The 26,958-nt window shown below is 39.7% G+C and overlaps 1 protein-coding gene across 4 annotated transcripts; it reads right to left on the reverse strand.

The window, feature by feature from the left end:
* Nucleotides 1-658: 658 nt before the first annotated feature.
* On the reverse strand, nucleotides 659-26,958 carry scn4aa (sodium channel, voltage-gated, type IV, alpha, a). Of its 4 annotated transcripts, none has more exons than XM_044178627.1 (27): nucleotides 26,788-26,958; nucleotides 18,232-18,535; nucleotides 17,782-17,900; nucleotides 17,534-17,623; nucleotides 17,312-17,440; nucleotides 17,066-17,157; nucleotides 16,581-16,874; nucleotides 16,428-16,491; nucleotides 16,076-16,217; nucleotides 15,753-15,950; nucleotides 15,169-15,339; nucleotides 14,864-14,990; nucleotides 14,109-14,347; nucleotides 13,833-14,006; nucleotides 13,372-13,728; nucleotides 9,538-10,002; nucleotides 8,127-8,174; nucleotides 7,840-7,972; nucleotides 7,516-7,670; nucleotides 7,250-7,423; nucleotides 6,995-7,117; nucleotides 6,406-6,687; nucleotides 6,255-6,308; nucleotides 5,573-5,710; nucleotides 5,319-5,423; nucleotides 4,769-5,039; nucleotides 659-4,660 (listed from the first exon to the last, which is right to left on the reverse strand). In XM_044178627.1, exons 2-27 carry the CDS (start codon nucleotides 18,484-18,486, stop codon nucleotides 3,357-3,359), a joined length of 5,703 nt encoding a protein of 1,900 aa, XP_044034562.1. In that variant the 5' UTR covers nucleotides 18,487-18,535; nucleotides 26,788-26,958; the 3' UTR covers nucleotides 659-3,356. The 4 variants fall into 4 exon arrangements, with proteins under 4 accessions (XP_044034562.1, XP_044034564.1, XP_044034563.1 ...); XM_044178629.1 differs by having other exon boundaries at nucleotides 26,866-26,946; XM_044178628.1 differs by lacking the exon at nucleotides 26,788-26,958 and adding an exon at nucleotides 20,666-20,902.

Raw genomic sequence — 26,958 nt, forward strand, 5'->3', positions numbered from 1 at the left:
CTGTTTAAGATGCAAGATTTCGGTAGGAGATGAAAGACTAAACCATATCACTTAACCACAGAAACTGCTGCAATACAGTTTTGCATGTAAATCAGGCTCATAGCAGGCAGTGTTTTAAGGATAAGACTGACAATTATTCTATATTTTTCTTTTTGTAAGCAAACCCCATGAAAAGATTGAACCTACTAAGAGGTATTGTCTGTGTAATCAAAGCCTGATATAGCTTATTCCTCTGTGCCATTGAGCTCCACTGTCGCTCAAAAATGTATTTTAAATTCATTTTGATTATGTATTTATTTAAAATGCATCAATGAGCCATACTTCCTTCATTACGATGAACGGGCACAGTTTATTTTGAGTCTTACCCACATCGTCCTGCTATACTGTAAATATGCGTTGACGCACAAAATGTGTATTAATCTGTGGCTGCAAACAGTCCCTAACAAATACTGTGATTTAGTATTTCACAAAAAAATACACTGTTCAAACAGATTGTGGATTGTTTTCTAATTTCACAAGTCTGCTTCCAAGTTTAAAAATGAAACGTGGCCTGTTCACCGTTACAACCACCGGAGGCCCTCAGTGTACCAGTGCAGTTTCACATGCAACACATAATCCAGCTAGTGGCAACATAAACTCACAGCCTGCTTTTCCCTACAAGAAGTGTTTTATTCTTACAATATAGTTACATTTTTTTACAATAACAAAATTATATAAATTTACAATACAGAAGGAAAAAAGAAAAGAAAATGTATATACAGGCAACACTGACTGTGGGTGTATCAGTAAAGCTCCCCATATGGCTCTTCCTCCATTAGAAATGTAAACAAAAGGAGGACACTGTCTTGTGAATTCGACTGTACCATCAGAGGAGACTATAGCTAAGTAGTGCAGCAGTGTGTCAATCTCAAATAGGATTGCTGCAGGTCACATTACAGACTTCTGACAGGAATAACTGCCATGCAGCGGCAGCAGGATAAGACAAAGAGACCCCTCGCAGAGGAAACATTTTTATCCCCCAGGGTTGATGTTAAAACAGCGCTGAACACATAAAAAAGAGAAGAGACAACCTTCTATAGTCTATTGTAAAAAACAAACTAGAAAACTGTAAAAGTGCTTAGATTTTTCATGTATATATATTCAGAGTAAGACGTTTTAAATTCAGTTAAGACTTACACAACAGCAAGTGAAGCAACCTTTCTACATGAGGACAGACTTGAGATGATTAGATCCACTTTACATTAAGATTCTTACTAAAAGGAAGACTTTTTTTGCAAATATGTAGTAAATAGGTGTGATTATCTACACATTGGAAGGTGGGCTATTCCTTTAAATTCAGAGTCATGTATTTAACTAATTCAACACTTAGCTGTGTGTGCTATGTTTCAGATTTTCAGATTAATTTAAGATCAAGTCAAAAGACAAACTCTGCACTTGATCCAACCTGAGGCAAAACTTAATTTAAAATGTACAGCAAGTATTTATGTTATTGCTAGAATTATTGTTATTTAGTAGACAAATGTAGAAAACAGCTGAAATGAACAAGGAGCTTAGCAGTTCTGTTAATGTAAACATAAGATTTTAAGTTTACAGTCACAGATAGCGTTTAAACCTAAATGCTGAAATGGAAACCCACCAAATGGAAAGCAAGTGACTGCTTGCTTTGAGTTTTGGGATCTGTCTGAGGGGACCAAAAAATAGAAAAAAATAGACAAAACATTTACAAGATATGCATATATCAGTGATGGAGTCATTTTAGAAAACAGGAAGGTCTCTTACACAGTCAACTGCTCTAACTTGACCTGGAAGGGATATAAATAGTGCAATATAAAGTGGGCCTTTCTGAACGAGCCACTCGGGGACAGATGTTAACTGCATTAGCTGGCCCATGTTATTGTTAACTAATAAAGTATAACAGAGATCAGGGTTTCACGGGTAGCCTGGGATAAATGTGATCAAGATAAGCCTTATTTTTCAGTTATTAATTTATTCATGTACAAACCTAACTCCACCATAGAAAATCATTTAGTGTCTAATTGAAAGAATTAGCATGTAGTGCCCTCACATTGATGAGATTACACATAAAAGTGACTTAAGAGTAAGCAGGAATAGGATTTTGCTCTGTTAAATTTTTCAAACATGAAAACAAATGAAATGACTCCCAACCATTTTAGCCATGAAATGGTACAATTTCAGCGTGGCTCTCATGATGAAGTAGTGCCGTGTATATGCAAATTTAATTTTCAAATATTGCTCTGTAGAGTTGGATAATAGTGCAGCATTCATGTCATATCAGAGGAAATCACAAGAAAGACTGGATATCTTGTCACTTTGAAATGTAAGGCAACACAGAGAGTCAAGTGATAATCTGCTGTGCAAGCTTGTACACACTGTGTCTGACATAAACAGCATAAATCCTATAATCCTAAAGGTCATTCAGGTTTTGCCATGTGTTTTTCAAGTTACTCTTTGGGAGAGAACTGGCACACATGGTTTGGTTTTCTGGTAATAGTCACACCTAAAGCAAAGTTATTGCTGGCCTAAATGAAGGCTTTAACCATAGCGTGCATTAAAATCTATTGGAAAATTCCATGTTCAGACCTCTGTGGGCAATGACTATTCATAGAAAAATTATTGAAATATGCTAGGACTTTTCAGAAATACAGGAACCATCAAATTTCAAGATTGATTTTTCACTTGAACGCTAACACATCACAGATACTGGTCCAAAGTTTTTACACAGTAAGTGTAAAGAAAAGTGTTGCAGTTCTCTGAAAGCCATTGTACATTTAAATGCTGAGAAATCATATCTAATTGTGCCCTTAATTTGGAAATGTAAATTAAAGTACCATTTACCCCCACCAATATACAGAGAAAAAGCATCACAGGCACAGAAAGGAGGGTGCTACAATGGGACTTACATTAAACTCGTACAACTGGTAATTTAATATTTTAGCATATTATTTTTTGTCTGTTTTTATAGCTAAATTAATTCTCATTTAACATTACACAAAGTGATGTTGATTTGCTTATTTTAAGTTATTTACCTATCCTTCCTATTTAGCATTAATGGTGGTTATATTTGCTGATGTCTGTGTGGTTATTATCAGAGAAAACCATGCACTCCAGTTCTACAACCCAAAAAGACACTTAAACCCATGAAGCAACAGGAATTGTTTGTTAAGTTTAATTATCAAAAATGCAGTTTAAACATTCATTAGCACTGTGTAACCTCTTCATCTAATGTGGAAAAATGCAGCTCCATTAGTGAGACTTTGCATCAACTGCTAACACTACTTCCTTGACTGGTGAAAAACAACAGGGGGAAGACAAAATTAAGTGTCCTCTGCTGTTTGTTATACAATTGACTCTCTAAGGTTTGCCTGTAGTAGGGTCAAGAAGTGTTGGTTGGGGGCAGAATGTAATAAAACCTCATTAGTAATTTCTACAGGTACAACCATGATATTTGGCTCAAGGGGTTCTGGACCACACTGGGCCCCTGTGTAATGTGATAATATCTCGGAATTAGGAGACTGATGGCTTGCTAGAGTTTCTAAAGCAGCCTGCTCCATCTCCTCTGCAACGTCCACATTGCTCCCATATAGCACTCCCATCCTTCGTGCGAGCATCCCTTCTTTTTCTGGTGGATCTTCACCTTCGTCCTTTCTACCCTTCCTCTTACAGCAGTGAATAAAAGCGGCGTGGCGTATGCAGCGTTTCAGTAGGTGGTTGCGGTAAGCCCTCTGAATGACTACAGCAGCCCTCTGCTCTTCTTTGTGGCGCACCGTTGTGGTAATCGGTGCAAAGGAGTCTGAGGTGGGGTTGTTCAGGATGAACTTAGCCTCAATGCTCTCCCGCATTGCCACCATCTCCACCGAGTCTCCCAAGACCATCTGTGTGACGGCCAACAAGACATCCAGGCAGTGGATCCTGTCCCCAATGACCAGGGGCAGGTCCATTTCAATCAGGCGAAGCAGGTTGGGCTTGGCAACCCGCAATGGCTCCTGCAAGGCATCACAAAAATCTGAGAGACGGCTATACTCAATGAACTGAGTTCCATCTAAGTCAAACTTCTCCCAAGTCTCATTGAACATCTCAAAGTCTTCCTCACAGAGTGCATCACCACTCTCCTCCTGCGCCACATTGAAGTTCTCTAAGATGATGGCGATATACATGTTGACCACTACTAAGAATGAGATGATGATGTAGCTGCAAAAGAAGATCATGCTCATGCCCGGGTTGCCACAGTTACCCTTTACACCTGTGCCTGGGTTTTCGAAGTCTGGATCACAGTCTGGATACTCCTTGTTCAGCATTGGAAGTAAAAGCCCATCCCAGCCAGCTGATGTTGTAATCTCAAACAAGCAGATAATGCTACCACCAAATGTCTCAAAATTAAATATATCATCGATTCCAGCCTCCTTTTTGACATAGGCAAAGTTTGACATGCCAAATATGGAGAAGATGAACATAATGAGGAAGAGCAGGAGACCAATATTGAATAGGGCAGGAAGTGACATCATTAGGGCGAAGAGAAGTGTCCGAATGCCCTTAGCTCCTTTAATGAGACGCAGAATCCTGCCTATTCTGGCCAGTCTGATCACTCTGAACAGAGTTGGTGACACAAAGTACTTCTCGATTATGTCTGAGAGCATTGTACCTGAAATAAAAGGAGATAAACTACAATCAGAGACAATATATATACATTGTATAGTGTGAACACTAGTAGTGTAGAAGTAATGTAATTGGTAATGTATTAGGTACCCACCAGCTATGGACAAGATGACCACAACAAAATCAAAAATGTTCCATCCATTAGTGAAGAAGTATTGTCGCAGGGCAAAGAGCTTCAACACACACTCTCCGGTGAAAACAATAATGAAAGCCAAGTTTACTTTAAAGAGGAAATCTTCCTTCTCTGCACTTTGGTTGTCTGTCTCCACCATCATGGTCACCATATTGAGGCAGATGAGCACCATGATGAAGATGTCAAAGAACTGCTGACTGATGAAGTCAAACACCATTCCCTGGATTAGGTTCTGCAGGTCAAAGGGAGACAGGGAGGGGTTGGGAAGGCGAAGAACAGAAACACAAATCCAATAGGGTCATTTGCTCTGTTCACACCAGCAATGTGCAGAAAAGGTCAGCGCAGGGGTCACTGATGACATTGTCATGCCACGCTTGACACCTTGTTTATACTTTTCAACATCAAACAGTGTAGTTCAACAATAGTTTTGAAAACAAAACAATATAACACATATTGCTAATATTACTATCAGCGACTGAATCGATCATGCAGTTGTAAATTAATGACATACAGTTGGACGTGGAATTGGCTTCTGTGGCTTCTTGGAACCAAGTTTCTTCATGGCCTCGTAGTACTTTTTCTGTTCCTCAGTCATGAAGATGTCTTTATCTCCAAAGTGCAGACATGACATAAAAGAAACATCATTATAGGTATTTGAATTAGGTGACAACTTTTGTGTGCTTTAAAATAAGTATCACTTTAAGAAAAACATCAATCACTTTTGTATTGGTGCAGACTACTTCTTATAAAAAGTGTGATACTTATCTTTTTCTTTTGTTGGTTGAAATTGTCAATAATGACACCAATGAAGAGGTTGAGTGTGAAGAAAGAGCCAAAGATGATAAAAATGACAAAGTATATGTACATATAGAGGTTGATCTCATAAGAAGGTTGCTCCTCTACCTAAAAGGAACAAAACATTTAAATTATTAGAAGAAATGTAAGCGAAAGCAGTCCTTTCCCGCTTACTAAATGTTTAAGTATATTAAGTAGGAAAAGATAATTTTGAGACAGAGCGAGGAAGACACGGGATAAAAGGTTATACTGGAATACGATACTAGCCAGGAAGGGCACTTGTTGATCCAAAGACTGCACTCACTCCACCATCACAATCTGTCACATACAGCATATATTACATATATATTCAATGAACGTAAAGTGCAGGGTGGCGTTAGAAAGGGAAGGGAGAATATATGAACTGCTGGCGAGCTATGGATCTCTCTCTTGCTCCATACCGAAAACAAAGTAAACATGAATATAGAATCATAGACTAAGGTTGTGTAGTGAGACCAAAATCCGAAATGGATGATCTTCTGCACAAACTCATTTTCATTTTATTAGCCTTGTATACATTACTGATACATATGACTGTAAAACAAAGGGCTACCAACATATGTAATGCTAAATGTAATATTTCAATATTGACATAAGTGTAAATAATAACTACCTCTCTTGAGTCAACAGCAGCATACATGATGTCCATCCAGCCTTTAAAAGTTGCCTGAAAATACATAGCATTGTTTCAAAATCTGTGTCATTGAACACACCAACTTTCCAACATGTTCCAAGTGTATAATCCTGGAAACAGCACTCCTCACCACTTGAAGTAGGGACAGGTAGCCTTGTCCCACGTTGTCATAGTTGACTTTGACGTTGACCCAGCGGGCCTCCTGCGTGGCTTCTTTGATGGCCATGCAGTCGCTCCTGTTGTTGACCTCAGTCATGGGGAAAAGCTCCTCTGTGGTGGTGTTGATGCAGCGGTAGAACTTCCCAGCAAACAGGTTAACTCCCATGATGCTGAAGATGAGCCAGAAGATCAGACACACCAGCAGAACATTGAAGATGGAGGGAATTGCTCCAACAAGAGCATTCACCACCACCTGCCCAAAAGAGAGGACTTTGTTAGAATTAAGGAATTATATAGAAATGTATAGAATCATTTCCTAGTTTATTTTGTTTGTTGGAGTGAGCAACAAACTTGCTGTTGCCATCAGGTTTTTACCAGCACTCTTACCTCAGACAGCTCTGTTACAGCAGCCACGGTGTAAGCATGCATTCAACACACATTGTAGGGGAAAGCCAGTCAAATTAGTATGATAATGCATTAAATATCACCGCTTTTGCATAATCTAAATCAATGTTAGCCATGCACATTGCTCAAACGTGGTTTTACAGCCAAAAACTCACCCTCATCCCTTCGAATCTTGACAGTGCTCGCAGAGGCCTTAGTGCCCTGAGAGTTCTGAGGGATTTGATTGGTCCAAGGTCAGAGTAGCCCATCCAGTTGGCAACTAAACTAATCAGGGAAATCTGTGGCAGAATCAAAATATTTCCTATTCAAGTGTTACCACGGACTTCATCTGACATAAAACATGTTTGTACGTATGTTCTGTTGAAAGTTACACGTACAGGTCAGCATTAAAATAACATGTCAAAACTTACATCTACAATGAAAAAGTCTAACCAACACCAAGCGTTGGTGAAGTAGGTCTTGAAGCCATATGCGACCCATTTAAGGACCATCTCAATGATAAAGACGTAGGTGAAAACTTTGTCAGCAAACTCCAGAATAATTTTGATGGTTCGGCGTCTTTCTATGTATATGTCTTCAAAGGCCTGCCAAAAGAAGTTATGAGATACCTAGATACATGTCGTAACAGTAATACAGTCAACATTTCTAAATTTGTTGCACTGATGACAGCACTCACCAGAGCTCCACTGCTAAGGAGGATCATAAAGATTATAAAGGTTTCAAACCAGTCATGCTCCACAATAGTGAAGCAAGCCCTACGGAGGTTCCACCATTTCTTGCCTTTACCTTGGGTGATGTCAACAGTCAGACACGGCCAGCGCTTCACACAGTCTGAGGGGAGAGGAAAATCAAAGGTTCAGGATTACTCCAAAAGATGTCAGATTAGATTTCAACAGCATGAGCACTGGTCCTAAAGAAAACGAGCAATTACTGCATGATTGTCTGTGAGAAGTTTACAGTACATGGTTAAGTTATTCTTTTTTACAGTGGTTGTACATACTGTCAGTGAAGCAGGCCTCTGGCTCCACGGGGTCTGGCTCTTCAATTTCCACTTCTGTTGGTTCAGGCTCAGGTGGCTGATAGTCCACTGTGCTACACACTGAAGAATCCCCATCATTCAAAGCACCCATCAGCTAGTCAAGAATTACAATTGAAGCTCAGTTACAAAGCCACCATGCAAAATATACATTATTGATTTTTACCCCCCATTTATTTTGAGCAGAACACCATATAAAGTAATGACCTGAACATACGCTTTTGATCATGTGGGTCTACAGAGTTACTCACTTTGACATTTCCCAGCATAGGACTACTAATTTCATCTTCAAAGTTTTCCTGAAATAGCACAGGAATAGAGAAGAAACTTTAGTAAGCGTTCATAAGCAGTAAGACAAACATATCTTGCACACAAGTTTCATTTCTCAAAAAATTTATTTTTGCATTTGATTAGCTTTGTGTTATTAGTTTATATCTGGGTGGGAGGGTTAATTTCCCAGTTAACAAGACTTTTAAAGGCCATGCACAACACTTACACAGGTTTTCTTACTTATGTTGCCTGATTAGACCTCTTCTCTGGACTCAGGTCAGGACAGCTTACACCTTTATCATTTGTAATAGTACACAGACTTCCATAACCTCATGTAAGCTCTCATCAGCCAGAATAAGTGAAAACACCTGTGTGGGTATGCAGGACCATTAAGTAGTACAATCTTAAAGGCCCTGCTCATCCGCACAGGTATTTTCACTTATTCTTGTTGATTAGACCTCTGCTCAGGTTAGAGTTTGGCAGAAATATGTGAGGTCGTCAAAGTACCAACAGGAATGGTAAAGGTGTAAGTTGCCCCGCCTTAACAGATGTAACAAAGCTAAAGGCATGGTCACATAATATTTCCGGTGGGTGAATATCCGCTCAGTCTCCCATTCACTTCTATTGAAGCTTCCTGTTTCGCTGCAATGTCCAGCCAGCTCCAGCAGATTCGCACGTCAGAGTTCACCTTTGTTCAACTTTGACTGAGCGGATCTGCTCGTTCGTCCAATAGAGACACTGATGCACTGTGTATTACTCTAGCGTGTTTTATCATTTCATACATTATTACACAACCAGACTTCAAACTGTAGAAATATTATATTATATATATTATATAAGTCAATTAGAAATGAGATTTTTTTTTTTTTAGATAGCCAAAACAGAGATAAAAACATCTGGTCACTTTCAATGTAGCTCTGTAAAGGTCTGTCACATGGCTTATAATCAGGCCTATGTAAGCAGGTGATTTATTACATGCCACATTTTACCTTATAACACTACTTTATAAGCAGCATTGCTTTGCAGCATCCCCCTCCCCACGCTTTGTGAGGTGTGTTAGATGCAGACTGAGTCATATTTGGGTGACGTGTTCATGATTGTCACTGTCAATGTGGCTTTTAGTTTGTATATACTGTATAACATGCTATCAATGTGCTCAGTGTCGTGAAAAGAGGTGAAGTACTCGGTGTCGAATAGGCTCATCCTGATCGACGATCAGATGATTGACAAAGCATAAAGCCTGTCAGAGAGGTCAGCCTGTGTTCAGAGAACTCGATTTATATTGTTTTAACTATCATCATGAGATTGATACTGAAGTAAAAGTGAAATATATATTCTGTGCAGGTATATAGATAAATAGATTGTACTTGTTGATTGATCTACAGTACTTACCAAGTAATGTTGGTTATTTCTCTCATCTGAAATCTCTGAGTCATTAGCAATATCTGCATCATCCTCATCATCCTCGCCCAGGTTTTCAAAGTCTGACTCTCCCTGGGCGATTGGCACATTGAGGCTGACCTCTCCATCCACAATAAATCCAGAAGGCCGGCCTTCAACCAAACAATTAGATATCCCATCTGCCATTATGAAATTCTGGCTGGTGTCCAAGTGATTCATTTCAATTCCCTCCGTTTTAGGGTCCTCGTCGTCCATCGGACCCTCCTCAGGTTCCTCGGGCTTTCTGCCAAGAATGTGCAGGACCGTTCGAATGATGAACGCTTTGAACCAGTCAATGCCCCGTGTGATCCTGCCAATGGCAATCTGGAGATTGTTCATCTCTCCGTCGTCGTCCCCTGCTGAGAGGTTGTCTCCACTGAATGAGCTGAGCAGCAAGGCCAGGAAGAGGTTCAACACCTGACGAAAGAAACGCAAGGAGTAATGAAGGTAATGATACACTGAAATGTAAATCTGATATTTCAAGCACAGTAATATTAACACAACTATTTTCTTTTGTACCCTGATGTGAAAAACAAAAACTTGGCACTGCAAAAAATGCACACATCCTTATTTAGTATGCAGCTACTGTATATGAAATGTATTATCTGTTATCAATGGATGAGAATTTAATTTTTTTTTCCAGAATTAAGAGTCAGTGAATACATTATAGTGCTATATGAATCTCTACTGGGTCTGCAAGTGAAATAATTATAAACTTTTCTGGTGGCCAAGCTTATACAGCTTGTAGTCAGTGATCGCTGAGTCAAAGTATGCCAACATTGCCGAACTAAACACAGAAGTCTGGACTATCTCAAATACTTATCACATATCAAATTGGTCCTGTGATGGCACATCAATAAACATTATGTCATCTGCCTCCTGTTGCAGACGCAGCTATCTTTAGTTTCTAAACCTGTTAATCAATTTCTCGGCTCCTGTTTCTTAGGTTTAGCGGGAGATCATGGTTACATGGGCCAGGGTCAGGCTTATCTGTCTCATTCCAGTGTAGGAGCTGTGAATCAGTAAAGAGGGCTGAGGGGAAAATATGAGCTGCACGAAACACAAGCCCGACAGTGGAGGAGTGGAAAAAGATATGATGATTTTTGATAGGGGAAAAAAACAAAACAATTGTAGCAGAGGTTATAGTGTTTTCAGTGTTGGTGATGCAAAATACTACTCCCAGATTCTCAGAAATATCCCTCAGGTGATTTCCCAGTTGTTTTAAATTCAGTTTCCTTGAGAGCAGTTCTAGTAACCTGATGACGTGAGAAGTTCGGCATTTATCTTAAAGGAATAGTTTGACATTTTGGGAAATACGCCTATTCATTTTCCCAAAATGCCACACTATGCCTTTAAGATTTCAAGCTTTTAAGAAATAATGCCATATGTTCTTAATAATGATTAATGTCTTAGCCCTCACAATTACATGAAATAATATTAAAAATTGTGTGGTTTTCTTCTTAAGGAAGAGGAATTGGAGTGAGGCAGGAAAGCAAAAACAAGGATGCCAAAAGTTAATAAAGAATGCAGATGAGAGCGTGTGAATTCAGGAGCATTTGTAATGAGCACAAAATTATTAGCATACATCCCTGAACATGCAAGTTAATTCCACTCTGCTCCATGCTGATGGCCCAATATGATTACCTCTTCATCAGTTACAGTTCAATCTGCTATCGAATGACTTTTCCTTAACACCCAGTCTCCCTGCCACTTGAGCTCTGCTCGCTCAGCTGTCTGTGTTTGTTCCCACAGTGGCAGCATGCTTACTTGAGCCGGATCTTAGCACATACTCAAGGTCAAAACCACTGTTTGGTGGCTCAAGTCATTTGATTTAAATAGAAACCCCCCGCCAGTGAAGTGTGTAAGTATACTATTTGCCTTCATGTCAGTGCAAATACTGTGCATTTATGTGTGAGGTGAGTGTACACCAGAGTATGGGTGGAGGTTTGGGGGTTAGTGTGAGATAATGTTGGCACAGTGCGGCCTCACAATACTTTTGTTAGCTTGACGATGAGCCATTTCCTTTCCGTTTCTATGAATAACCTAACAGGAAATGGTTTTGGCTCTAGTCATTAAATATGATGCTGAAATGATGTCTGAGAGTGATCATCTGTATTATATGTACGTCCTTGTTTTGTGAGGCCAAGATAAAATGTCAGGGACAGTATTTTCATGCTCCAGACACTCAGGATTCTTCACTAAGCGTCACAAACTCTGTTGCCTCTTCATGTAAATTCATCCGGACGCTGTGTGAAAAGGTTAGTGCAACTGAAGCAATTTAACAGTTATCATATGAAATAATACGTGGTGATATTCTTTATATTAGAATCTGTGAACATCTGTGTTTACTGTGTAGCTCAAGAAAGTTTTGAACTCAGATTTTGATGCACCAAAAAACAAAAACAAGCAAATATACGTTGTATTCTGTCTTGAGTGTTTATATTTTCATATAATAATACTCATACTATAATACCTCTGTAATGCCCCCTGGTGGATACATTTTCTCCCCCAGCTGTGTCTGTCTGTCCTTGGCATCCCTCAGCTGAGGGATTAACAATAGACTGCTAAGACATGTAGGCCACAAAATCTTCTGGTATTATAATAAGATAACTGATAGATTTAGAAAGATTTTTCAAAACAGTTTGTTAGCTTTACAGCTTCACAGTAATGACAGTTGTTCAGAGTTTGGATATTGCACATGTAGTTGAGTGGCAGCATCTGTGAGCTCAGGAATGACCATCTACTTAAGATTTACTGTATGCTGATATAAGCACTGACTATCAGAATCAGAATCAGAAACTCTTCTGCAACAGCAGCTCACTATCACGTCAGTGCACACAGGAATAGAAGTACTAAGCAAAAAATATAATACACTATAATACAGGTCAGAAAATAAATTAAGTACCAAGTGGGTATAAGTATAAAATTTAAAATAAATGTGAAGTACAAAGTGGGTTTACCGGTTGATGATAATAATACGGTATAAAGTAATAGTGCATGAACTGTCAAGTTAAGCTATAAAGTGCCAACACACTGTCAGCACAGCCAGATGATAAGAATAAGTCTATTTATACTATTTACTGATTGTAAATGAAAGCTGAGAAACAATTATTTTTACCTAAATGAAATTGAGCTGTGTTCAATCATACCATCTTGTCTCTGTTTCCTTACATATATATCATCTTTAGGCCATATTTAGACAGATGGTGGCACTGCATGAAAAAACGCACCCCCATCATTCATTTCAAAGAGACAACTGTATTGGCACAGCGGGGGTGATGACGCAGAGGGCTCCAGCCAAAAACACAGGGGCATTTTATTAAAAAAAAATAACCTGGCTCTCCTCAACACAGTGCAAATATTGTCTAGCAACACACTGTGTTAAACAAAATAGAATACATACAAGCACACATTCTATGTAAATGACTGCAATGTAAACAGGTTCTGCTATTAACCTCACAGTCTTCTAGACAGTGGATAAAATGAGTGTTGCCGCAGCAACTTTCCAGAGTGATAAAATCCTGTCTCGTAGCATCATACTGCTGTGCAGTGTTTTGGCATCTGATAAGCCTTCAAACTCATGGATCTACTACTCAAACTGGCCTTTCTAGATTGTACTTCTCTGGTACCTGAAGCAACATCACCCCCACCAGCACGGTCCCTTGCATTTTTTGTTTTTTTGTCTTTAACCAACTTTTGGGTCTGAATGTCCACGTAAAATGATATGTCGCCATGCTTCACATTTAAGACAGTGATCAGTAGTGAATGAATAATTGTTGTACTAACCACTAGATTTCCAATGACCATGACCATCATGAAGACAAGTAAACACATCCCAGCTCCGGCCACCTCCATGCAGTCCCACATGGTCTCGATCCACTCCCCGCACAGGATGCGGAACACGATGAGGAACGAGTGGAAGAAGTCATTCATGTGCCAGCGTGGCAGCTCGCAGTCTAAGGAGATCTTGCACACGCAGTCCTTATAGCTCTTGCCAAAGAGCTGCATACCCACCACGGCGAAAATAAAGACGATGATGGCCAGCACCAAAGTCAGGTTTCCTAAAGCTCCTACTGAGTTACCAATAATCTTGATCAGCATGTTGAGCGTGGGCCAGGACTTGGCTAGTTTGAAAACACGAAGCTATTGCCAACACAGGATAGACAAAGAAAGACAAGGAATAATAATGTAGGAAGTAATCTCATTGTGGTAAATGGATACAAATAAGTTCAATCATTGTGCCTCACCAGACGGAAGGACCTAAGGACAGACAGCCCCTGGACATTTGCCAGCCCCAACTCCACCAGACTGAGAGTGACGATGATGCTGTCGAAAATGTTCCAGCCAACTTGAAAGTAGTAGTAGGGATCCATGGCGATAAGCTTGAAGAACATTTCCGCTGTGAAGATTCCAGTGAAAACCTATAGGGGAATACATTTCTTTTACAGGCACAGACAAAATCAAGTCTGAGATGGAAGAACATTTCTGCAATAAAATTTCAATTTAATGTGGCACATATTCACCAGATTCCCCACTGAGAGCATGTAGTCAAACTCTGGGGTCATGGGGTAGTGCTCCATGGCCATGAAGAGGGTGTTGAGCACAATGCAGATGGTGATGGCCAAGTCAACAAAAGGGTCCATCACCACAAAGTGCACCCACTTTTTAAAGACCACCCAGTGCACGCAGCAGTCCCACTTCAGGAACATGTCGGCAAACTTGTACCAGCCAGGTGGGCACGGCCTCTGAGCATCCTCTAACTCTAGACAAAGACAGACAGGAAAAACAATTCTGTCATTTAATCAAAGCATATGGGTTATCTTTAAATGGAGCATGATACAGCCAGCAGAGAGCAATGATGAGTGACTGGTCTGTGCCAAGTTATAGTTGAACTGAAATAGCCAAAGCTTAACACCATGTGGGCGTGAAACTGAATGTTGACAGGGATTTCTCCAACACACAATATGATTAGCCCAACTATAGCGAGCTCAAGACAATGCTACTGTATTGGCCTTGGATAAATGAGTGTATAATGTTAACAACTGCTTGACAATCTACGCAATTACAGCTCACATTAGAGCATCTCCTCCAAGAACCTGCAGCTAAGCCTTGTGTATTTCTTCATTCCCTGGAACTTGACACTTCTAGATGCTTACACCCTGCTGCTGGTGTTGTTGTGTCGTCTTCTTATTTTAGTTTAATCTAAGATAGAAACGAAATCCTATATCTAGAGATTCTGTATGAAAATTGTAAGTTTCTATCTCGATTGGCACTGTACCTTCCAATACAGCAGTGAGCACAGTCATGGCACTAGCAGATCTCTGTGTCAGGCCTGGTTCATCCAGATGAAGCATGCTGTGCTCAGAGCTTAATGACTTCTCTCCGAGTTCATAATCTGCAGTAGACTGTAAAATATGTTGATAAATCAGTCAGTTGCAAGCTGTTGATGGAACCTCAGAATCAAATCAAAACCAAAGGCTTTTCAAAACAACCAGATATGCTTGAAGTTAAAAAAAACTCTTTCCATCAGCAAATTGTAATTGTCTAACCAGATTCACTATGACCAGAGGGCAACTGACTAACCTTGACCATGGTGGGCGATCTGATCATCAGACGGGGAATGAGTCTCCCATTACAATCCTTGATAATTTCATCATGTTCAAGGCTCCGTTCATCATCTGCGAACTCAGATATGGTGTGATGACTGAGCGACTTCTTACTGGTTAGAGTGGCTCGGCTCCCAAGAGCTTGAGCCTGTTAGATAAAAAATACAGTCATTCTAACTGTTGCTTCAATTTTCCTACAAACAATATGATTTATTTGTTGACAATTAACACTTTCGGTTTCACCTTTTATACATTTTACCACTCTAGAAATTTCTAAAAGGTGAAACTCTGATTGTTTTATCACACTTAAATCATGAAATTGGAGGTATTTATCTTAATGCTGTACTAAGGAACAAAACAAAATGTCCTTAATTTTTGCTATAAGCTGTCATATGGCAGCAACCACAGTCATCGAGTTAAAAAACTGCCAAAACTTTTGGCTGTTTAGCAACTGGCTTTAACCTCTTATCTAAAACTTTACTCTTGCAGATGCTGTGAGCAGGTATGTTAATGTAAATATAGCTGTATGGTTAGCTGTCTTCTTATTGCTTATAAATTTACCTGTTCCTGATTCTTGAGTTGCTCTAGTAGCCGCTGGAACTCCTCCTCTTTCTCTATGGCCTCTCGCTGAGTTGCCTGATTCTGTTCATCATAAGCCATGGCTACCACAGCCAGGATGAGGTTGATGAGGTAGAAGGAGCCCAGAAAGATAATCACCACAAAGAACAGCATGTATGTCTTACCAGCTGCCCGCAGGATCTGTGTTTGGAGCAAAAAAGAAGCTACGAGAACTAAGGACAAGTTTCTTTTCATAATCATTCTTTAATTTTAAAATGAAGTTTGAGGTCATAAATCTGTTTGCAACAAATGAAAGAAGTGCCAACCAGCTGGAAAAGGTTCTCCCAGTAGTCCTGGGTCATGAGTCTGAAGAGGGCCAGGAAGGCCCAGCCAAAAGAATCAAAACTGGTGTAGCCAAAGTTGGGGTTCCTCCCAGCCTTCATGCATGTGTATCCTTCTGGGCACTTTCTATCATCAAAGAAGAAAAGTCAGCATGCCACAATTGCTCTACCAGCCTCCAAATCACACTCAGCACTCTATTGTGATAAATGTCAATAAGACATTTTACACGTTTTACATTGAACCTTTGAAATGGTTATCGAACACACAGAGCTTTGAAACCAGACCAGATTGACCAAACCAAATTAGCCTGGTAGTCTCAGTGTGGATAATACATACCCAGCATCAGAGCTGTTTCCACAAAGAAGAGCATCCAGACTGCCTTCCAAATAATAGTGATTCTCTATAAACCAACAAGAAAGTGAAATAGAAACAGTGAAACCTATTACACTGAGGACAGCTTAAAAAGAATGTAATATGTGTTTAACATACCTGTGTTTTCAATATATTCAGTGAAATTGAAAGTACTGTTGGAATATGTTGTGTCATTTACACCCATGGTGTTATTGAAGGACACTGTGTCATTAAATGTGGTGGTGGTGTTAAAAAATTCAAATGCAGTTTCATTTATTTCGATGGGCCATCGCACACATTTGTGACGCAGATTTCCCATGAAAAGTTGAAGCCCAACAAGGGCAAAAACAGCAAGAGCAAAGACCGTCAGAATCATGACGTCCACCATTTTCTTCACTGACTGGATCAAAGCGGCCACGATGGTTTTCAAACCTGACAAAATACAATTGATATGTTGGTGGCATATCTCTGAAAGTCAAACAGCTCTGCAACAACAAACGCTAATCAATGTAACAAATGATTCTTGTCACAAAACATAATGTCATTGCAACATCAGAAAACGAATATACTCCTACATCACATTCAAAAAATGATATAAAAAATATATAAAATATTAAAAATACCAGGAATCACAGTAATTGTTTTAAGGGCTCGAAGTACACGAAATGTCCTGAGGGCTGACACATTGCCAAGGTCAACAAACTCAGTGATGTATCTGTGGAAAGACATAAAACAGTTAATCAAAGCCAATAGCCAAACTCAGCACATTATCATAATGTCAAAATGTTGATAATATGTAATGATAAGAACATCAGAACTATTTTTCTGATATCAAATGCAACTACATAGTTAGATGAAAGTACACTTACGCCATGCTGATCACCATGAAATCCAGCCAATTCCATGGATCTCGAAGGAATGTAAAAGATCCAACACAGAAACCTCTAGACAACACTTTGACTGTTGCCTCAAAGGTATAGATACCAGTAAAAACATACCTAAGAAGAAATCATGCAACATAAGTTAGTAGAAGCTGTATTACTGTAACACAGGAATGACTGAAAACTAATCTACGATGATGAAGTACTCACTCAACAGTTTTACTCCATGCTGGTGGGTTGCTCATCGTCATGAATACACAATTCGATAGAATTGTAATCATGATGAACATGCTAAATAATTTAATTCAGGATTAAGGAAACAAACATGGACATTATATGTATAAGCAGACATTTCCCCTCTTCATTCATTGCTCAACATCTACATCCCTTTATGTCCAGCTCAAACCTTAATACACTAAGTAATTCAAAAGCTCACACAACAATAATTCAAAGGATATGAATGTATGAGAATTTTGATGGCTCCTCTTCTAACCAGACTAAAGGGGCTCAGAATGTAGCAAGCCGGTTCAGCATTGAACCTGTAGATTGTGTTTCCTTTGCTGATCACAATGAATGTCTGAAAAACACAGAGATTATCTGTATAAATGCAAACTAGTATATAGTCCAAAAATAGTTACTACATTTCAATAAATACTTAGTGATGACAATCTTGAAATGATACTTTAACATTTAACTGCAATATATGCATACCACAAATGAAATCATATACATTGCGTAAGGGATACTGTATGCAGCTGTAATAACTTTATGTTAAGCAATACATCCTGTCATATTTCAAGGTTATGTAAGGACAGAGTGAAGCTCATTAAAGACTAAGTGTGCACAGTGCCTATGTGTTTCAATGGAGCTTTTCATTGCCATGTGAGCCCAGATGTGCTCAGACTGACTTTCTGTGCTTTGTAGAAGGGGTCCAGGTCCTCCAGAGGTGTGTTGAGCAGCTCTGGTGGAGGGTCTCCGTAGATCATGGGCAGACTCTTGCCCGCCTCCAGATCAGCGTGTGGGGCCGTTGGCTCTTCCTCCTCATGGCCCTCTACTTCTGCGGCCTTTTTTCTTTCCTCCGTGAGCCTCTCGATCTCCGCCAGCGATTCCTGGGTGAAGCGGCGGAACGCATCGGTGCCTGGGGGAGGGAGCAGGGTCGCCATCTTCGCATCGCGAAGGGATACCGCCACACCGGGGTTTCCCTAGGAGGAGCTGAAGGGAGGACGGTGAGTGAATACAGAGAACATAATACATTACCAACTACAGTTTTGAGATGGTTCCAGCTGTATAGCATGCAGACAGAGCATACCATGACCTTCAAGCCATGACCCCCAAACCTTAAACATTTTCATCCGCAAGCATTAATATTTTGATTTGATTTGAAAACTTTAAAAACACATTAAACATTTATGACTCTTCCAAATGTGGTCCTCCGACAACAAAGTTTGTAAGGCAGGAGGTAAAGTGGAATGTAATAAATTAGAGTTGAAACCACTAATCGATTAGTCGATCGGCAGAAATATAAATCAGCAAATATTTTGATTTATTTATTTATTTATTTATTTATTTTTTTTTTTATAATTTGTTAATCGTGGCAGACATTTTTTTCATTGGCTTCAGCTTCTCAAGAGTGAATATTTGCTACTTTTCTTTGTCTTATGTGATTGTAATCTGAAGACATCAACTTTAGCTTTAGGAAACTATAACAGGCATGTTCCACTATTTTCTGACATTTTATGGACCAAAGAATTAATCTCGAAAATAATGAGCAGATTAATCAATAATGACAATAATCGTTATTTGCCCCCCTATAATATTTTGTACATTTATCAATTAATCTATGCATTGCATTTTTTCCAATCAATCAATTAGCATGACGACAAATGACACCAGAGCCAAAACGTTTTGGTTTTGATTTTGTTTATTTGTTCTGACCAACAGTCAAAAACCCAAAAGTATTCAATTTACAGTAATATTAAATGGAGAAATGTTTGGTATTTTTACATGATAAAATTCCCACTGTAATCCTTTCATTACTAGTGTGTTGGAGATGTGCTAAAGCAGTGGTTCCCAACCTGGGTGTTGGGACCTCTCAAATGGGCCCCAAGATAAATCTGAGGGGTCATTAGATGATTAATGGGAGAGGAAAGAAGAAAAACGTTCTGCTACACAAATGTGTATATGTTTTTGTACTTTTTCTCCAATCGTTGCTTTTTTGTGGAATATTAGATAGTTTAACCTCCTCTTGTGTATTTAAAAGAAACAATCTAAAAAGTTTAGAGGGGAAAATCACTCCTTGGTGGAACTGTTCGACATCTGAAACCTGTGATTAGGGGTCACATGTAGTCACAGCTTTGTTTAAAGGGGTCACAAGCCAAAAAGGTTGGGAACCAGTGTACTAAAAGTTTGTCTCCGTACGTGTCCTGACTGTTGGTAATGATCATAGGTCTAAGTTGCTTTGATCTGTGTGCAAAACCCCCCATCCTCCCTCGTTCCTGCCCTCCACCCTGTGCCCTACATCTCTGATGACACCATGAGCACTTACAAGTGTCAAGATGGTTACAAAATGAATAGACCCACTCAGGACGAGAGCTTGGACTTTCCCACCGTTCTAAAGAGACCATGACATTACTTGTGTACATCAGATTACTTATTAGTTTAGCAGACGCTCCATATCGAGTCCAAGTGGCTTTTGCTTACATCCTTTGATGTGTTTAGCAACTAGTCTGGAGCAGCTCAGGTTAGGTTCCTGCCATTATGCTCTCTGGCAAATACAGAATCAATAAAGTATTAAATTAAAATAAAGTATTTCTGATTCTGATTCTGTATTTGCCAGAGAGCATCAATATCAATATGCATTTTGCAAATGTTGCATACTTTTAAGTTGAATAAATTGAAAATTAGCTTTGAAATGCATTTGAAAATAGTTTGAGGACAAAAACATAACTTATCTAGAAGTGAGCCTTAAGAAGAAATGGATTTAAGGAAAGTTTTTTGAATACACAGTTGTACAGAAAAAACCCTAAGAATCACAGATCCTCTATAAGCAAAATCAAGTACTTAATCAGTACCTAAAATCTACAACGTTTGGTTGTCGCCTTGTGACATCACTACTTGCAATAATGTCTATTTAATGTCTACATGTTCTGAAACTAAGATACAGAGACTACACAAAGAACACAGACATGTCATTAATCACCAAAATAGACAAACAAGCTGGTAAGCCTGTAAAAAGAGAAGAGTTCTTGAGTTCACACATATAAAGAAGTCACAGAGATCAGACTGCGCTATCAACATGGCAACAAGAGATACACTTGAACAGAAAATTATGTATTCACACACATGTGAGGAGACGCACACGCTCGCACGGATACGGTGGCTGCCCAGCTGCTACAGGCAATCAAGACGGAGCGTCGTGTTACAGAGGCCCGATGACTCTGCTCATTCCTTCCTGGCTGAGCCTTCGCTCTGCGCCTCACATCCCTCCGATAAACAGGACAGCATGCCAACTTATCTTACCGAGCTGACTCCTCTCTCTACTACCTTCTATTTTACATGGGGCCCCAAACACACTAAGCTTCCGACTCCGCACCCTTACCCACACTTTACAACACCCCACCCCCATCATCCCCCGTCATCCCGCTACATGACACTTGAGGCTCTAAATCCCTCTTTCATACAATGCAGACTTCAATCATTCCATCTTAACACTATCACTCATCAAAGCCCCCATCCATAATCACTCCGACACACAACTGACAGGGTCTCTTTTGCCCTTAAACAAAAATACTACATGTGTTCCTTTATCCTACCAAAACAAACCTTTAGATTTATTACCAATATCAACAGTTTCTCAGTCACAAGGAAACCTGGGCAGCCTACACCTACCTACTACTCGCTTCACACTCCTTACCAAGTCCTAGTTTCCCCCCTCATCATCCCATTTCAAAACCCCCATTCTGGGAGCCGTGGGCCCCGCTGCCCTTAACCATGAGCCAACCTTAAAATACACATCCTGAGAATGGATGTGTTTCTCTGTGGCTTATGGGGAACATTTCCTGATTGCACTGCATCACACCGTCACTGCTGAAGCCATCAAATGTCCTTTTTTAAAAAAGCTTGGTCCCTCAATTGAAAGCCTGCCAATCTCAAAAAAGTCCTCTCGAAGAGGTCGTTGCCTTGTCTCCCGCGTCAGTTAGGTAAATAATACATTTTGGCGCCGTGTTAGGTTTTGTACATGTCTACATTTATCAGTGTGTGTTTCTCCACACGAAAGAGCCAAGAGTACAGGCAAGAGTGCAATATTCAGTATCAGTCAAAATAGATTCTGTATATCACGCTTAAACTCATCATGAAACGTGTCCAAAAAATACAGTGGTGTCAGCGCTGGAAGAAGTAGTCAGACCCTTAACATAAGTAATAGTACCAATACAAAAATGTAAAAAATACTCTATTAAAAGTAAAAGTCCTGCATTCAGAATGCCATCTAAGTAAGATTACAGAAATAATATCAGCAAACTATACTTAGTATTAAATGTAAAAGTACTCGTTCTGCAGTAAAATGGCCGCTGTGACTGATATATTATTATATATGACATTATTAGGTTGTTAATACTGATGCAACAGTATGTAAGCAGCATTTTACTACTCTTGTGGTGGTGCTAGTTGATGTACTTTAGATACAGTTGGGTAGTTTTGTCCAGTGGTTTCCAACCTAGGGGTCAGGCCCTTCCTAAGGGTCACCAGATTAAGAGAGGTTGTGAGATGATTAATGGCAGAGTTTTACCTCTTTGGGCATAAAAAAATCATCTGAGAAGTTTAGAGGGGAAATGTCTCTTTGGTGGAAGTGACTTACAACTCAGACATCTGAAACGTGGGGTCACAAGCCAAATGTGTTGTTTTTATGTAAAATCTTAATCGGTAAACTAACCAGCAACTATATCTGTCAAATAAATGTAGTGGAGTAAAAAGTACGATATTTCTCTCTGAAATGTAGTGGAGTAGAAGTATAAAGTAACATAAAATCTGAGATCTGAGGCTTGTTGAATCAGTGAAATCTTTTAAATCACTTGTCAAAACGTATCTTTTCAAAAAAGCCTTTTATTAATTCTAGTACTCTGTTTAATTGCCAATATATCACATCTGTTTTATTATTAGTAATTATCTTTATTGTCAAGCTGAAGACAATCAACTCACTACGTGACTACACTCGTTCAGTCACACTGTGGACAGGTGGCAAACTGAGGAAGGGGGGGAGGGATGTTAGATTTCAGAAGCCTTCCCCAACAGTAATATATATATCACCTTGCATGTCAGTGAAGGCCATGTGACCTGTGACATTCCGGTTGAGGATATAGACGGGGTAATGTAGACACCGCTTCGTTACACTAGCCGGCCGTGGAATGCGAATGCCAATATTCACCTCCGGAAACTGACCGAACTAGCTTTTGGCTTTTGTCACAAGGGCAGCACGAGTTCATTCAGCGAGAGAGGTTGTGCTGTCTTCTCATTAACAGTAAAGCAGTTTAATTCACTAGATTACAGGGTCTTGAGTCTTAAACATTCAAATTAATGTGATCAATGAAACATAAGAATAGCAATTAGATCTTCCTGTGAAAATTAAAGGTTATATTGATCAAATTTTTATGTAGACGAATATTTAAAAAAGAAACATCCCAAGAGGTTTTAAAAAGGTGCAGAATAAAAGTATCACTTTTCCAGAAAAAACATTATAATTGTGAATTAATCATTTTGAAAATGTTGGCGGGTCTATAATGAATGTTTTGTTTCTCTGTGTAAGATGTCTGACGTTTGGTTCCTGCTTCTAACAAGGCTTGTGAGCCAATAGTATAACGACGTTGGTATCATGTGGTATAGTTGCCAGTTAGTGTGGAAAAAAAAGACACTGACGTTAGCACATATTAGCAAACTTAGCTTAATCATCCGAACAACAATAACCCATATAATTACAGTTCAGCTATTTAAACAAAATAAACAACAACTACTGACAGTCATAGTCCTTAAAACCTTAACTAATGTGTTGTCTCTGGTTAGATTGTCAAAATTAGAAAACAAACAACTTCAAAACAGCTTCAATCTCTGAGAAGCTACGTTAGCATTAGTGATGGTTACGTCCAGTTATCTAACTTTATACTTCCCTCAAACAATGTAACGTTATAAACGAAGATGCGTATCAGAGGGGATTTAGAAGTGGGCCAGGGTCCGACATAATCGATGGCCCGGGGCCAGTACAAGTTGATTCACCAGTCACTGGTCCATCTGGGCCAGTGGCGGACTGGTCTGCTTATGAAAAGACAGTCGCTCTTCTTTGAGAATGGATAACACTACGCTAACACTAACTCTAGCTAACGTAAATTTTTACTCTGTCTGTCTAATGTCAGCACTGTGGGTTTTAATAGCATCCCTACAATGTACTGTACTCTTTGATTGGATCAAAATGTAAATATTTACCTAATGTCTTATAGTGTAAGGATGATTAAAATGTCATTTTAAGGTAGGTGTTGCAATATAGGGCCCCTATAATTATTAAATGATGGGGGAAAAAGGGTTACCTAAAGCTAGCTAGCCATATCCTAAGATTACCAGGACCTAATATTTTAATCAATTTTAATGACTTGTTGGCTTAACTCTGGTGCCCTTAAGATGCTGGGGGTTCAAAGACAAGTCCTGTGGCAACATGGCAAGCGTCTCAGTCCCCTCGTTATACAACACTTACCACTCCTGGAATGTGGTTAAGTTGTAAACAACTGATCTACAGAGCAAACAAGGGCTTTTATCTACATGTCCTTTGACATGTTTGCCATGCTCCTGTTCGCCCTGTTTTCTCACGGGATCAAATCACAACACTGTACCTCGCTCTCTCCCAGCTTGCTTCAACACCCTGTCACCCACCAGTTAACCTTGTATTTCAAACCCTATAGGGAGCCACATTAAAAAGGACCTCTCCTGTTCCTACTTCCTATCGTGTCATTGTATGTTGCCACCAGTTTTGTACTTCAAAATCATAGCTGCATGCTCAGTCAAACCAGACTGAAAATGAACAGCATGTTCATGGCCTCAGTAACTACTCAGGGTCAAGTCCTTGGAGTCTTTCAGTCTTATTTTGATGTCTTTATCAGATGTGTGCACAGTAGACTGTAGTTGCAATATATCCCTACATGCATTATGTTGCTGCTAAGAAGACAGCTGCTGTCATTTGCAGTATGCCTCTGTCGCTGCATACCGAGGAGCTGTGAAGACCTAGTGTAATCTCCCTGGTGCCGCCGGATGGTCAGCTGGCTAACAGAGACACATAGGCCTACTGATTTATAAATCCAGACTTTTATCAGAGAACGTAGCCGAACAATGTGTCTCTGGCTGACCATGGCCAAATAGATGTTTCATCACAACCATCTTGGTCTCCTGGATAATGACAGCATAGGGTACTAATAAACGCATAATCTTGGATCTAAACTAGTAGATAGCTTATAAAGTGAATGAAGATGTTTTGGAATGAACCATAAATGTAAGATTAACTTTTTTTGGGTCACCAGGAATAATGTCGTTCTTTGATATAGTCTAATACAGCTTTCTAAACAGATTTCTGCTGTCTCAAATTGACCCATTTGGCCTTTGCACTTGCTGCGCAGAAATCTGAGTAGATTGCATGTGGAAATGATATGGAGAATATTCCATCCAGTTTAGGGACCAGGGGGAGCTATTATCATATTCATAACACCAATCAAGTCCTTAAAAAAACACAGACATCCATGAGGGAGCTGCTCATGTTCGAACCATAGTCAAAACTAAACGTTAACAAAAACAACGTTACCTGTCACATAATATTCCGATGGGGAAAACAACAAAACTGTATGTCGAACACATAAGATGGAACTGAACAAATGAGATGATACATTTTGAGAAAAAAAGTTGTACTTTAACCTCATTTCACCTTTTGAATTCTCTGGAACATACAGAGGCCCAGCCAAGCAGTCACATGGGCTCACTTGGTGAAAGAAACTCAAAACCGACACCTTCTGCGTCCAAGAACATGTGATGCGAGACAAACAAACACAACTCAGGCAAAGGAAGACCACGGAGATACATCTTTACACATTATGCATGTTGAAAGCTACAAAAATACGTATTTTCTGCCACCTACCACATGTGTGATGACATGTAAAAGATTGTCAGTGGAGAATGCAGCATAGAGGAGAATATAAATCAAAAATATTTAAGACAAATGATGCAATGTGCAAACAAAACCAACTCTAAGAACTTAAAAACACCACCTGATGATCCCCATCCATGTTGAAATTTGTATTAGCTCTACTGCTGGGGCTCCACTGTAGGAGCCCACTCTACTGTAGGAGCCCATCCTATTACATAAGAGTTGCAGTTGCACTGTTGACAGGATCTAATATGAACACCAGTCTCCATGTCTTCCACTGTATCTGAAGATCTGCTTTGCCTGCCTGGAGCCTGGCTGTCTCTGTAGTCCCACACCTCTGATTTGGGCAACATGGATTAACGGCAGAGAAATGGTGGGGTATGAGCATCCACAGCATCACAGTATCTTGCCCATCTGCCATGAAGACATATGCTAAAAATACAACTTTGGCCCTGTGGGAGGAGGCATAGTGGGGATTGAGAAGGTTGCAAAGTGTCCACACTGGGCATTACAGTCATGTGCCTCTAGGGAGATTTTCACCTGTCAGGTGAAGACATGTGCCTGTTATGATGCACATGCTGCAGTTTTCCCTCTCATACTGTCGATTCTGTAGCATAATAGTGCAGTAAAACACTAGTTCACCACTGCATGAGCGTGCACTTTCACATCACAAACACCCACATGCTTGCTCATACAGACACACTTAAAAACACTGCTGAGAAGCCATAAATCTACCAATTCCAAATTTGACCTAAGCTCAATTACAGGTCCATGTTTATTATTAGAACATATTAAAACTCTCTTTGCATTTAATTTCTTTGGCAGTGCAACTAATTATTTTGAGCACCAAGAAAAAAAAAACCTTGCTTCATTTACAGTGCACAACCATATGTTTCTACCTTTTAAATGAAAGCTGCTTTTTAAAAACAAACAACAGCCAAACAGTTCTCCATTACTCGGTAGGAAAGTTAAGTTTCACCATAGTCCAAATGAGAAGGAGGGAAAATTAAACCATTACACAAAATACCCTACTATAACTACTGCAACCCAGCTATCTTAAAACCGGTACGATGCTGAATAAATTCATTTCATCCAGAGAAAAGGAAGCAAACTCACGGCCAGTGAAGACATACAATAGCACCAAAACGTAATCACCAAAACCATTCAAGAACCTGCAAGTAAAACCCTTCAACCTGCAGTCTGACAGCAAACTTGTTTATTCTGAGAATCATGCAGGAGTCATCTTTAGGCTCAACGGGTCATGGCAGACAACAGAAGGCAGGTGGCGGGTTACCTTGCACGGTAAAGCAAATATTTCCAGAGAATCCAAGAAACTTGAAAAAAAAAAATCAAGTCTTCCGTCAAGCCTTACACTGAGGACGTAACTCTCCCCTTCTGGCAGCCAGCGCGGGGCTGCAGGACAGCTGTTGCTGACGCAGTGGTGTCCTGCAGTGAAACCGGAGGA

The sequence above is a fragment of the Siniperca chuatsi genome, linkage group LG20 (genome assembly GCF_020085105.1).
Source record: "Siniperca chuatsi isolate FFG_IHB_CAS linkage group LG20, ASM2008510v1, whole genome shotgun sequence".
In the NCBI taxonomy this organism is placed as follows: domain Eukaryota; kingdom Metazoa; phylum Chordata; class Actinopteri; order Centrarchiformes; family Sinipercidae; genus Siniperca; species Siniperca chuatsi.